Genomic DNA, 15,098 nt, shown 5'->3' with positions numbered 1-15,098 from the left:
TGACTAAGTCAGAATCATCCTACTGGATTAGTCTGCTATGGTAATTAATATCCAAAATGGAAGGAGAAGATCTGAAAACTTGATAAAATATGCACATAACATTTTCCAATATCTAGAAGCAATGACCTCAGTACATGGATATGAGGTACAAGTACCTTGGATTGAAGATGTATATTCAGATTTTCAAACATTGCCATAACACTGAAAGAAGCAAATTGCTTTAAGAGAGAGAGAGAGAGAGAGAGAGAGAGAGAGAGAGAGACCTTCTGCACAAGTGAGGATAACATTCTTGGAATTATCAACTTGCTTGGCCAGTTTAGGGTTGCTTTTATCAGTTCTTTTTCTTGAGGTCATCAATTTGTCTTTTTTAAAAACTTCTGGATAATGAACTGGATGTGAACATGAATCAGTGCCACTATAAAGTACTTATATTGCTTTTTTTCGCTACTTTTAGCCTCTTTGTTAAACAGGCTTGCTTGTTAAAAGTTATGTTCTACTAGTCTAGTTATATCTCATTAAATATAGTCAGATATAATCAAAGATTACCAACAATAACATACATGCTTCAAAATTCTTTTACTTCAGTGGCATGCATCAGTTTAAATTATTTAACACTTTTACTGCTAGCAAAAGCCTTTTTTAACCCAAGAATGAGTAATCTGAATTGGACATTTTTGACTTTCTTCTCACTATGACTGAATTAACCAGCCTCTGGTGAAGGTTGCTTGACAAAAATATCTGGTTTTTCTTCAGTCAAACTGGAAGAAAAAGTTCTATAAGTAGAGTGGTTTCCCCTCCAAGTCGATTAAAAATCTGATGCCACATATGTGCATGAGGAAGCAATGAATGAGTTAAATCTAGTATAGTCAAGTGCAGTACCTTATATTAAAAGAAAACACACAACTGCATAGAAATTCATGGGCAATTTCTAATAGAGCAAAAAATATGTCACAAATATTTTTACATATGAAATACTCTTACATATGTAGATTTTACCTGCATATGTAAAAGTATTTTAAATTAATAAAAAAAAACTTTATGAAGAAAATTACTACCTTTCTATACCTAGAGATACAACTTAGTATGACTACAGATCATCAAATGCTAGCATTCTAAAAAGGAGGATGAGCCAAACTACAATTAGACAGAAACAAGTGCCATTTATTTCACATTTAGCCATAAAATATATGAACAAATGTATTTGGACACATGCAGGTAGTTGCAAAAAGGGCTTTTAATGCAAAAAAACTATATACAGTAGCACCATCTTTATCTGTATGGCAGCCTCAACTGTCCTGGGCATATTTTCTAATAATCTCTGACTGTTGGCTGAAATTTGCCTCCTCCAAAGCAACTAACTGAAGCCAGCATGGAATGCCATTTTTGGTTGCCTAACCCAGCACTTCAACTCATTAAGTTGCAGCACAGTCTGGCTTAATAGGTTGAGATCCAGGCTCTGAGCCAGCCAGTCCATTTTTAAATGTCATTGTGCTGATATTAGCTAGCTAAACTACCTTTAATTCAGTACATCTGTCATTTGAGTGAGCTACCATCCCAAGTCGCCTCACGGATTTTCAATCATATATGACTTAGTCCTTAATCGTATTTTCTTCTTACTACCAATCCAGTAGGTTATTTCAACTGAAAATACAACTCAAATCACAAATTAATTGTTAATAATCTCGAACATCACACCCCACCACGGGTTACTGTCCCCACCACGAGGAGGTAGGTCGCTATTACTACCAGCCAGGCATCGCCCTACTTCTAGTATAAGCGTATTTTGAAAACTCAACAAAATAACAAAAACTATTTCAATCATTAAACAGTTGTACCAAATTGTTTTCTGTGAGAGCAAGCGTCCCTAGCTCCAGTCTCGCTCTAAGGTCCACATACATCAGACACTCAAACAGCACGTGGAGGCCAGTCTCTGGCTCCCCGCAAGCAAATAACTTCATCGGGGACAACCCAAACCGAAACAACCTTGACTTCAGGTCATGTCCAGTAAGAACAGCACGTCGCAAGCCCAAACTGGAGCCAGGAACATCTTTCCTGGCTCACTACACAAACCAAAGGAATGAAGGCAAATAAATGTCAACCCTTCTCAGAACTGGTCCACTGCATTTTCCAGATGGCTCCCAATTCTTCACTGACTCACATTCATTCAGATAACAAGTCAAGCATTGCCGCAACCTGCCCCACTGGGCACGACCCGACACCAAAAATCTATCTAGAGATTCCTCTCTTAAGGGTATATTGCAAGGCATACTGAGCTACTACCAATTCAGCTGGCATTTTACCAGCAAGAATGCATAACGCATCAGTAGCCACAGTCCTGCAAGCCCTGGTGATCCCCAGAAGAGCAAACCTCTGTGCAGAAGACAAGATCCGTCGGACGTGTGAATATTCAATTGACCCCCCCCCAGACCTCAGCTGTATATGTCATGATTGAGATAAAGATGTTATCATAAAGGAGGTGGAGGGTGCCCCATTTATGCCCCACTCTACACGAGTCACTTTCTGGAGCTTGGCATACAACCATTTCACTTTGTCTCTCACATATGTAGCATCCACTACAAAGGTCATTCGCTCCCCCAGGACAACACCTAGGTACATTCAGTACACACAGAATTAAAGATAGTAGTAGTAGTAATAGAGGCATGTGATGCAAGAAAGCAAATGTGTGAGCTTATGTAGCATCAGCCAAAAAAAAAAAAAAAAAAAAGAGAGAGAAAAAAAAAAAACAATTTCACACAACCATTCCCTCCAAACGTTTGTCCAGTTCCTCCTTAAATTTAAGCTATCAACTTCCATAACAATACATGGAAGTTTGTTTCAGCAATTAACCACCTGCTGCTTAAAGGCAAATTTCTGCACATCTATTCTACAACTTTCTTTCATCAATTTGAATTTATGTCCCCTCAGGTTCATAATCTGAGCAAACGGAAGAATCCCATCAGAATTCAGCATGCTCAACCCATTCAAGGCCTTATACAACTCAATCAGATCACCTTGCAGGTGCCTAGTCTCCAGCCACTGCAATTTGCAGTACTTAAGCCTTTCTTGGTAAGAGGACCCCTTTGTTCCCCTCACCAACCTTGTTGCCCTTCTCTGTATATGCCCAAGAAACTCTACATCCTTCCTAAAATGAGGCCTCCAGACCTATATGCAGTACTCAAGGCGTGGCCTGACCACTGCCTTATACAAAGGGATAACACCACATTTTCCCTACTAGAAAAATTGCTGTATATCACTGACACCACCCCATGACCTGCTCTGGCAACCTGTCTTCATTGCTCAGAAAACTTCATATCTGACTGCACAATCACTCCTAGGTTTTTTTACATTTTCTACCACCCTAAGTGTAGTACCACATAGTTAGTACATTCCTCTGGGGTTACTTCTACCCATATGCAGTACTTTGCATTTGTCAATGTTAAACTTTAGTTGTCACTTCTCAGCCCATCTGCCCAAATTTTCTAGATCCTGTTGCAGTAGCACACTACCATTACTGTCATTAACAACCCTGCCAACCTTTGTATCATCTGCAAACTTCGACACTAAGCCTGATATAGTTTCATCAATATCATTGATAAATTGGTCCTTGAGGTTGTCACAGACATTCTCTCAGATATGCCAGACAAGCTGTACTTGCTACCTGGGAGTCTAAAATGCTGATGGAAGTGATATTTGGGTGGCACTCAAGTCAAGTGGACCCAATTTCGGTGAAGTCCGGACGGTCTGTGACAGCCAAATCCTCTGCTTGCACCTTCACAATGGTGGGAATGTTAGTAATCCTAGGTATAACCTCCATGCACAAGTACATGGTGGGTGACCACCCAGGTGTGAACCAACGTGAGCAGGGGTCGAGGTGTGGCGCCCACAAAACATGGAGGAATGCTGGCCCTCTATGTTACCAGTTTGTACTAGGTGGTAGATGACTCTCATCAACAACCGCAATACCACCACTTTGCTTATTGGAGGCTTGAAGTGGTGGAACCCATGTTTAGTCTCTAGAGCTAAGTTCCGGTCAACCCTTCTCCATCTCTTCCAATCATGCAGTATTATTGATGACTTTTGAGGTTATGATGAACATCGTGGCGAGAACCAATATTCCTTACATTTCGAGGGTACAGCTCTAAAACGGTGTTTTCAGACAGGCCGCTAGTTAGTATACCAGACTGAACCTATTGGTAACTCTCTAGGAGACTTCCGGATCAGCTAGTGTATAATCTTGCTACCTCTACTCTGCCAGATAGTGACTGGAGGGAGTCCGAGTAGTGTGTATGCGGGGAGAATTGTCAAAGCCAAGTCATGTCAAGGATCTGGGCATATTCTTACCATGTGTATGCCATATCCAAAAATTTCATTACTTCATACAGCATGTCCCACCCACTTTTTCTCACTATTGAACACACCACGAATGGTCAAACTAATAGAGCAAGCTTATCTGCGAAAAGATCTAAACTCCCAAGCACTTCCTAATTCATTCTCAACCATGTCAATTTCCACTTGCAGTCTGCCAAACCCCATGTACTTTTTCTGACAGAATCTCAGTTATTGGTTGATTCAACTACTGCTCATCTCAGATGCCCAAATTATTCGCTGTATGATTCATTTCGCCTCAAAGGTGGTACTTGTGCATATGTCTGTTCCGATATTCCCTGTCAGAGACTTGGCAATTTGGAATCTTCTCTCTTTGATCTTCTCTGGCTTAAAATCTCTCTACCTCATTGTATCAAATTCATCTGTTGTCTCTACTGTTCTCCCAACTCCAATAATCACTTGGAGCTCTTTTACCTTCCTCTCTTTGCAACTTGACTTTCTCCAGTCCAACTTTCCTAACAGTCCTAACAGTGACGTGATTTTCCTTGGTGATTTTAATGTTCACAACTCCAGCTAGCTTCCGTTTTCTAGTCACACCGACCCAGCTGGTTGAGATGCCGAGGCTTTTGCAATTACTAATGACCTTGCACAGATTGTTCATTTACCTACAAGAATACCGGACAATCCTAATCATACAGCCAACAGACTTGATCTTTTTCTAGCAAACAACCCTTCTAAGTACACGGTCAAAGTGAGAGGTCCTTTAGGCACTTCAAATCACAACTTGGTGATTGTCTGTTCTCCAATGGAACATTTACCTCATGGCTATTCCCACCAACCTCATGTTGTTTGGCATTACAAGAATGCAAAATGGGATGACCTGCGAGACTTCTTTTCTTCTTTTCCTTGGTCGGATTACTGTTTCAAAACTTCTGATATCAACGTTTGCTCAGATCGTGTCAGTGAAATTATTCTTGCAGGAATCGAATCCTTTATCCCACACTATACTTTAAAATCTCGTCCTTTATCTAAACCGTGGTTTTCCAATAAATGTTCTAAGGCTGTTCAAGAGAAGAATATTGCATATCGTAATTGCTTGTTTCCAATTCTTCAATTTCATTTTCTGCCTACATCAAAGCTCGCAACAATTGTAAAGCAGTTATTAATCAGTCCAAACTAGAGTTTGAACAGACTAAGAGTAGAAAACTTGCTTCTTGCCCTAATGGTAGCCGAGCATTCTGGTCTCTTGCCAAAGCTATTGGCCGCAACTTTTGCCCATCTCTGCTCCCACCTCTGGCCAAACCAGATGGTTCTGTTGCCACTTCAGCCAAAGATATAGCTGACCTGCTAGCATCGGATTTTCCTTCCAACTCATGTATTAATGATCTTGGTTAAACACCTCCCACCACGCTCCATTCAATGCCTCCTGTAGTCTTCCGTCAAAAGGATGTCAGAAGGATTTTGACGAATCTCACTGCTAAGAAAGCTCCAGATCCCGATGGTATTTCTCCACTTGTTCTCAAAACCTGTGCTCCTGAACTTACTCCTATTCTTTGCTGCCTTTTTTCACTTTCTTATTCCAAAGGTGTTTTTCCTTCTGCTTGGAAATTTGCTCATATCCAGCCAGTTCCTAAAAAGGGTGACAAATCCCTCCCATCCAATTATAATCCTATTGCAAATACTTCTACCCTTTCTAAAGCAATGGAGAAAACAATTAACCGCCAACTCTTAAACTACCTAGAAACCTTCCATCTGATCAACGATCGCCAGTATGGATTCCATCAGTGTCGATGCACTGGTGATATTCTGGCTTATGTTACCCATTTATGGACTAATTCAATGGAAAGGTTCGGTGAAACACAAGTAGTTGCTCTTGACATCTCAAAGGCTTTCGATCGTGTTTGGCATAAAGGTCTTCTAAACAAGCTTCCATCTTATGGTTTGCCAACTGTTTTTAGTAATTGGTTATCCAGTGTTCTCTCTGATCGCTCACTGAGGGTGATAGTAGATGGCTCTCTGTCTTTCAACTTCTCCACTAATGCCGGTGTCCACCAAGGTTCAGTTCTTTCCCCCACTCTTTTCCTCTTGTATATTAATGATCTTCTTCCATTGACTGGAAATCCTATCTATAGTTTTGTCAATGATAGCACATTGCATTCTACTTTCCATTTTGAGAAACCTTTCCCTGCTCAATAAGCTTCAACTTCTCAAATATCTGCTACCAATTCCTTAAATGTCAATCTTCAGGTAATTCTCCAGTGGGGCAAAGACAACCTAGTTGATTTCAACCCTTCTAAAACTCAGTCTTGTCTTATATCTCACAAAAAGGATTCTTCTGCTCCTATGCTTATCTTTAGTGACACTCCGTTTTCTAGGCAAAATGATATCTCTCTTTTGGGAATTAACCTGACTTCTAATCTCTCTTGGCACAAGCACATTACAAATATTGCTTCCTCTGCATCTAAAAAACTTGGTTTTCTCTTTCGCTCTCGGTGTTACTTTTCTTCCAAACAGCTGCTCACTCTGTATAAATCACAAATCCACCCTGCCATGGAATATGGCTCCCACATTTGGGGTGGTGCCCCCAAAACCTCTCTTTGGCTTCTTATTTCCATTCAGAAGAGGGCAGTTAGGTTAATTAATGATTCATCTCTAACAGAGTCTCTTCACTCGCTGTCTCATAGACTCTCATATGTTCTACAAAGCTATGAGATGTGCCTGTTCTACAAAGTTTTGCCTCATAACTCAAGGTTGTACTATCAATGATCAACAAGATCTTTATCAGCAGGGAGATGGATGTTATTATTCTCCTTTATAAAACAATGGCAAGATCATTTGGCGGTCTGGATTTCTCACCTAATGGTGAGATAGAACTTCAAGAGGGCCCAAAGTAGGATAACTAGATCTGCTGGGAGTGCTAAGGATTGTCCCTATGAGAAATATCTTAGAAGATCTGCAGAGCCTGGAGTCTAGACACTTCAGAGGTGAACCTAACAGAGGCATTCAAGGCCCTTAAAGGAATAAGCAGAATGACTGAGAGAGATATTCTCACGTCTGCAAGGGAAACAAGAAAAAGGGGACACACACATAAATTTTGTAAAGCAATAGAAGGCTAGATTTCATGAAGTTCACTTTTGGATCCTCTGTTAATTTACGAAATAAGCAAAGAGCAATTGACTCAGTTTTTTTTTTTTTTTTTGGCAGGGGGGGGTACTAACATAGAGGAAAGTGACCAGAATTAAGTAATTACTAATGTAATTTTAATAGACTATAACAAAGGTGCTCAAAGTTCAGACTATGGACAGGGTCCATAGTCTGAACTTTGAGCACCTTTTTCCAAGCTTTTTCCCTGGTTGCAAAAAAAATTAAGATTTCACTAGCTATATTAAGCATCCTAGAGAGAAAATATAGAAATACAGCTTTGCACATCAATCACCTTCAGGGCTGTTCAGATATAAATATGCATCTCATCATTCTGAAATACACAAGACACAGCTGTCATGTGTATTACCGAATGCTTTATTTTATTTTTTTTTAAAGTTATTTCTATTTTTAGATTATTTCTAGAAGTTTAAATAGTAAATATTCTTTTACTGATATTCATACATAAATATAAATTGTAAAGAATATTTTCTTATTAATCTTAAATACAGCAACGTATGATATTAACCAAACCCTTTGTAGCTTTCAGTGTCTCAGAAAATCCCCACTGCAGCCATTCAACAAAAGATTCATGCATGAAGAATGTCTTTTTGGGGATGGGAAAGTATACCAAGTTATTACTGGAAGCTAAATGATTTGTCCCACTACAATCATCAATTAAAAACTGTCAAAAAAATCAGTTACCACTGTTGTGAACCTTGCATACAACAGAGAGCATTATAATGATGAAGCATCAGTTCAAGATTGCTCAATTTTACAAAATTTATAAATAAATAAATTGCCATTTATTTTTGTTATGGCCAAAGCCAGAAGGGTTCACATATTTATTGTGACGGCATACATACTAGTGGCTTCAAGGACTGCTATATTTGTGAATTAATTATTGAGGGCAGCACCGATTTTCAGTGCAACAGTTAACAATATAGCTATGCATGTTTGTGGCAACATATGTGCTCAAACACTACCTCATTACTCTAACCACTGGACCATGGCCAGCCCAAATTTTCATTTCCGTATTTTTTGCTATCACTTCATTCATAGCTAAAGACACTCTGAAATTACATCTGATTTACTTCAAAGTAGTATTGAAGTATATCAAATATAATTAATACATTATTTCACGAGATAACATTTAAATTCTTAAACATTGTTTAAAATACTTACAGGCCTTCCAGATGAAGGATCTATGAAATCTGCCCAATAACCAGCTTTCTCCAAAGTAGAACAGATGTCTTCTGCAACCACAATGAACTAATGAAACAAAAATAAATATATAAATATGTATGCAAGGGTTTTAGAAATATGCATTATTACAAATCTACTCAATTTACACTAAACTACTTGATACTTATATATTTTTAGAAGCATTTATGAGAGCATACCAGAATTTACTGAGATGATCTTGTTTAATATGCATTTCTTGTTTCATAGTGGTTTCAAGGATTGCTAGATTTGTGAAATAAAATGCAAAAGGATAAAGAATAGCATATGATTAAACAGTAGATTAAGAAACTGTATTTCAATAATTTCCAAACCCACCAAGGAATGAGCTGAGGTGTTCATGAAATAATCTGTATAAAAATAACCTGACAAAGCAGTTGTTGTTGTTGTAGTAACCAGAGAAACACTGTAGGGACACATGAAGGACAATGGTACACAGTATTTTTACACTTAATGAGTGGGTGCATGTGATGTGGCCAGTGATATCATCATGTCCTAGCGGAACACCAATGTCACCACTAGGGGTATATAAAAAATGAAGAGAAAGTAGTTATGCACTTCTGCTGTTGGATGGAAAGTTACAGAACCTGCAAGTATACCATTAGAATTTGAGAGAAGTTGGCACAGTCGAATTTTCTAGTTGTTGATAGCTATAACTTTTCTTGCATTGAAAGCACATCACAAAATCACTAAAGTGATTTTGTGGTGTACCACAAAAGTGTACCACAAAATTTTAAGTGTACCACAAAATCACTAAAGTGATTTTGTGGTACACTTAAAATTTTGTGATTTTGTGGTACACTTAATCCATAAACAGAGGCCCTTAGAAACATGCATAAAATTTGATTTCTTAATCCATGATTAAGAAACATGCTTAATCCATAAAAAAAGTGATTTTGTGGTACACTTAATCCATAAACAGAGGCCCTTAGAAACATGCCACACTATTTCCACTGAATAATCTAATGGTATTATCCAGAAGACAAGCCAAACCATTCTCCAGAAGTTGCTGCTGTTGGTATCAAGTGCTCAGTGAAACAGATGAAGATTGTTGTTGCTCAAAATACTCAGGATCCTGTCATATCAGTAATCACACAAGACTGTTTATCCTTGTTACATTTGCAGGCAATGACACCCACAGTAGCAGAGTGGGCAGGTGCATAAGTACACGTGCCTTGAGTGACCCGGGTTCAAGCCCATGACTGCTGAATATGATGCTGTTTCTTGTGTTCTCTCTACCCGTGAACTCCTGTGACCATGTGGTTGTCCCGGAGTATAAACAGAAAATTTATTTATTATTTCTAGGATAATTCAGCAAGCAACGACCAAGGCTGATATGGTTCCTGTTACCCTTAGCATGGAACCCCAAGAGCATGTAAACTGCCACCATATACTGTACAACAGCAATGGCCACAATTGATTGGTTATATTTTCAACTAGGAAAAACTTCACTGTACTGAAGGCAGGTCTGCACAATGGTTCTGCAACACCAGACTGAAAACAGTCCCCACAGTCTTCTTGCAGCTGTATACAAATCATAGGCATTTTCTTTGTATATTTTGATGTCAGTGTTGCAAAAGAACCGTGAATGCTTTGAAGCAGTTGGCCACACTTACATCCAAAATTGATAATAGTTGACTTTGAACAGGAAATTATATCAGCACTCAGAGAAGCATTTGATAAAGCAAAACTAGGAAGCTGTTTCTTCCCCATTGGTCAGTGTCTATGGAGATGAATACAGGCAAGTGGCTTGCAGAAATGATATGGCAATGGTACAGTACTTGCTATAGAAATTAAAGCTAACTGAATTAGCCTTTGTCCCACAAGTAAATATAGTCAAGCATTTTAGAAAAGAGCTGTACTGAAAATAATCACAAATTTAAGATGGCTGAAGCCCATGACAGATTACTTCAAACATACTGTGAGAAGAAGGCCAACAAGGTGAGGAAATCTGCATGCTCTGAAATTTCCAATTGCAATGTGAAGTTTTTGGTCAAGCAACTATCAAAGGCCAAGGCTAAGACCAGCTCTGTTAGCATTAGCAGAGGCATACAATGCAAGAAAGCAAGCTTATAAAAAAAAAAAAAAAAACAACCCTTTCCATTTCACCCATCCATTCATTTCAAATGTTTGTCTAGTTCTGCCTTGAATTTATTTAAGCTATCAACTTCCACAACAACAGAAGGAAGTTTATTCCAGCAATCAACTACCCGCTCGCTAAAGGCAAATTTCCACACATCTATTTGACAACTGTCTTTGCTCAATTTCAGTTTATGCCCACTCAGGTTTGTAAACTGAGCAAGATGAAGAATCCTATCAGCATTGGGCCTGCTCAATCGATTCAAGCCCTTATACACCTCAATCAGATCGCCTTGCAGGTGCCTAGTCTTGAGATGCTGCAATTTGCAGAACTTAAGCCTTTCTTTGTAAGAGCACAACTTTGTTCCCCTCACCAGTCTTTTTGCCCTTCTCTGTATTCGTTCTAGCAACTCTACATCCTTCCTAAAATGAGGCGTCTAGACCTGTATGCAGTACTCGAGGTATGGCCTGACCATCACCTTATACAAGGAAATAATCACCTCCTTATCCTTGCTTTCAAAATTCTTGTATTATCATTGACAAAACCCCATGATCTATTCTGGCAGCCTGTCTGCACTATTCAGAAAAATTTATATCTAACTGCACAATTACCCCCAGGTCTCTTTTTGCATCTATAAATATTTTGCGTCTATATTCATGCATGAAGAATGTCTTTTTAGGGATGGGAATGATAGAAGGATACCAAGTTATTACTGGAAGCTAAATGTTTTGTAATAACTGAGAGGAAAGTAAAATAAAATTGTTGAAGCTAAAAATGAAGTAATGTACTGATGGAATCTTTCTAATTATATTAAAAGAACCAGCAAAAAGAGGTAAGCAAACCTTTAGCCACCATTATGGAAGCAGAACATCTTTGGGTTCAGGGAAGGTCTCTACAGATTAGAGATGTGCCAATCTCTCCTATTCAAAAAGGGGATTAAAAGGCAAAATGAGTAATTACAGACATATAAACTTGACTTCTGTTCCAGGGAAAATAACAAGCAGCTGTTAAAGAAACAATGCAGGATGAGCTTGACGGAAATGCAGTATGGCAAATGCAGGATGAATTTGTTAAAGGGAGATAATGTCTGACCAACATGATTAGCTACTAAGATGCAGCAACAAAGGAACAGGATGCAAAAATTCTTTTTGATCATACACTTAGATTTCAGTAAAGTTTTTGATCCTGTTCCACAGGAAAGACAAATTAGGAAAGTACAAATTCCGCTGGTACGAGACAGTGTTTAATAATGGGTAATGCTCTTCTTGGGCTAATGTTATTAGCTAATTATTGTTTTCAATATATATTAATAACATGCATTAATGATGAGGGCAGGGCATATAAACTTTAACATCTAAGTTTGCTGATGATACAAAGTTGGCAGGGTAGTCAATGACAGGCATCAGGGTAGGCTAATGGAAAGAATATAGACAGTTACTACAGACCCCGTGGTCTCCCTGACTATGAAGTAGTTGGTTCTCCTAAAGAGAATGATTTTTCACTGCAGATTTCTGAATTGCAGTTGACAGATGAAGGTGACTATTATTGTCGAGTTAATACCGAGGATGGACGTCAGTTCCGATCCAGCACAGCTAATCTGACAGTTTATGTCACTCCTCTACCTCCTCAGATAGGGGAAGGTCCGTTTCTCAGTGGAAACGAGGGGGACCAAGATACTCTCACATGTAAGTCTCTAGCAGGAAAGCCACCCGCTTCATTAAGCTGGATTAAATACGATGGTTCTATGATAAAAGGATCCATACAATCTAGCCATGAGCCGTGGTCAGATAAAATTAGAATGACCTCCTATTTAAAATGGATAACTACTCTGATACCAGAATATGATAAAAAGGCTTTCTCATGTATTGCAAATCATGTGACTTATCCTCACCCTTTGATGATTTCCATAACAATCATCGTTAAATATAAACCAAGAGTTACCATGAAAGCAACTTCAAGAATTGCACGTGAGCATGGTGATTTTAAGTTGAAATGTGAGGCATTAGCAAATCCTGACGTTTTCTCATATCAATGGTTCAAAGGAGAAGAGCGATTAATAAAGGAAGGAAATGCTATGCTTATAATCAGGAATATTCGAAGAGAAAATCACAATAACAACTTCACATGCGTTGTACGAAACGAATTAGGATCAGCTCAAACTTCATTTATAATGTCGGTATCATATGGCCCCACCTTGAACACGAAACTAAGTGACATTGCCACAACCTATGGTAACCCAGTTGTGTTGCAGTGCGATGTCAGAGGATTTCCATTGCCTACAGTAAAATGGTACTTTGAAGATAAGCTCATTCAAGTTGGCATTATTTCTACTCTAACGATCCCCAAGATGTCGCCAAGAACATCAGGTCGTTATTCATGTGAAGGAGTGATCCCGAATTTTCCGTCGGTAAAAGATGAGGCTTTAATTTATCTGAAGGAACCACCAGAAGGCATATGCAGTTCACATCTTGCAAGTCTTGGAGATGATGTTCAACTTCGTTGCATTTTCAAAAATGTGCCTCCTGTCGAAAATCTGACTTGGAAAGGCCCAAATTTGGATGATTTGACCACACATATAGAAATGCAAGGAATAAGAAATCTCAGTAGTTCACTTATGATTAAGTCTGTACGTGTAGAAGATTTCGGTCATTATCAGTGTCACACATGGAATAAATGGGGTTATTTAAAACTCACCATACCTTTAGAAAAAAACTGGTCAAAAGAAGCAATCTTTTTCACGTTAGGAGTCCCAGCCGGACTGTTAATCATTATAACCTTAGGAACTGCATTGTGGAAATTACGAAAACGTGGAAATAACATGGAAGAGATAAGCAACTCTTACCAAATATATTATAGTAAAAACATCACTGACGAAGAGAACATTAATAGCTTAGATCTGAGAAGAGAAGATGAAAGACAAGAAGTTCCCACTTAGATCAGAATAGACTGCCACTTAATCGGAATCGTTCTGAACTTGTGAACATCTTAATCACTGAGTCTTCTAATAAAGCATTTTTTTTTTGATTTTTCTTGATGTAATTATGCAATACTCACATTATATCTTTGTGCTATACGTCCTATTCAAGAGAGAGATCTTCAATTCCAGTTTGCTAAAATCATCACAAGTGTTACCAATAGTGATGTGTTTTCTTCAAATTGGTCAAGTAAAAGAGGAAGAGATCTCAATCGTTGAAGAGAATAAGAAGAAGGAAATAAACATTTTTTTTTTTTTTAATGATTTATCATTTTCTATTAGATATATTCTTTTTTCTTTGGTGAAACCGAAGTTTTAGTTTATAGTCTTTGTCATTTATTACTATATGTATTTTAATAATCAAGTAATTCATTGTTCATAAATATGCTGAAAGAATATATATTAAAGTTTGGTTCTTTTTATTATATGTATCATCTCTTCTGAGTGATTTGGAAGATAAGGAAAGACAGACTAATTGTGAAAGAAAATCACAGTTGTTCACTCATGGAAGTGTTTGAAGCAAGAAAAGATGCTGATACAGAATCATAGCTGAAGCAAGTGGGTGATTAAGGACAGTAATACAAAGGAAGTGAAAGAACATAAACAGTGTGCTTCGAACATTCCATTTCTTTCTTTTTTTGAACAGTTCATATTTAAGACTGAATGTTCAGGACTATAGTGAATCCCGAATGCAAAGGAATGGTGATTATTCAAGAAATAAATAATGTCTCAGAATAATATTATGTATGCTTTTCTTATATAACATTGTATTACTTATGTTAATGACTTAGAAGTATTCTAATAATCAATATTGCTACATTGATATAATGATAAAGTAAATATACCCATGTTAATCTTCAATTATTTAGTAATGTTATCAAATAATTATTTTATGTAAAGGAAGGAATCATTTTTTTGTTTGAAGTCGCACCTACTTTCCCAAAGCTTACCAAAGATTGAGTTCCCGGATTTTCATCCCGTAAACTAAATCTTTTTCTCGGGGGAGAGAGCAGTGTTACGAGTGGTATGAATCCCACCTTTCTCTTTTCGGATTAATTAAATATTCAGTAATGGATAAATTAACTATTAGTCTGATTTCCCTGGTTGCTGATGTATATTTGAATTGTGTTGAAATTCATAGAAATTGTAATACCATCAGCAAGGACGAAAATCAGTAAAGTCAAGTAAATGTTATTCGAAATTAGAAATAGAATATTAAATATCCTCTAAAGACCCAGCCCCACTCGTAACCTTGCTTTGGAGAAAATTATATACAGTACATTTCCAGCTGTATAAACTTCCATTGGAGGGTCAAGATGTCAAGGGAAAAGTGTC

The 15,098-nt window shown here is 37.9% G+C and overlaps 1 protein-coding gene across 2 annotated transcripts in view; it reads right to left on the bottom strand.

The window, feature by feature from the left end:
* The window catches only part of LOC150091033 (cobalamin trafficking protein CblD), a 170,308-nt gene that overhangs the window by 16,117 nt on the left and 139,093 nt on the right, over window positions 1-15,098 (bottom strand). For both annotated transcript variants that reach the window (XM_090373983.1, XM_090373974.1), the window contains exon 7: window positions 8,653-8,739. In XM_090373983.1, the coding sequence (XP_090230109.1) occupies window positions 8,653-8,739 (87 nt within the window). The remainder of the gene's footprint in view (window positions 1-8,652; window positions 8,740-15,098) is intronic.

This window comes from Mastigoproctus giganteus, chromosome 1, assembly GCF_048544385.1.
Source record: "Mastigoproctus giganteus isolate SK-2022 chromosome 1, ASM4854438v1, whole genome shotgun sequence".
In the NCBI taxonomy this organism is placed as follows: domain Eukaryota; kingdom Metazoa; phylum Arthropoda; class Arachnida; order Uropygi; family Thelyphonidae; genus Mastigoproctus; species Mastigoproctus giganteus.
The sequence above is the reverse complement of the archived record's forward strand: the minus strand, read 5'-3'. Positions and strand labels throughout refer to the sequence as shown.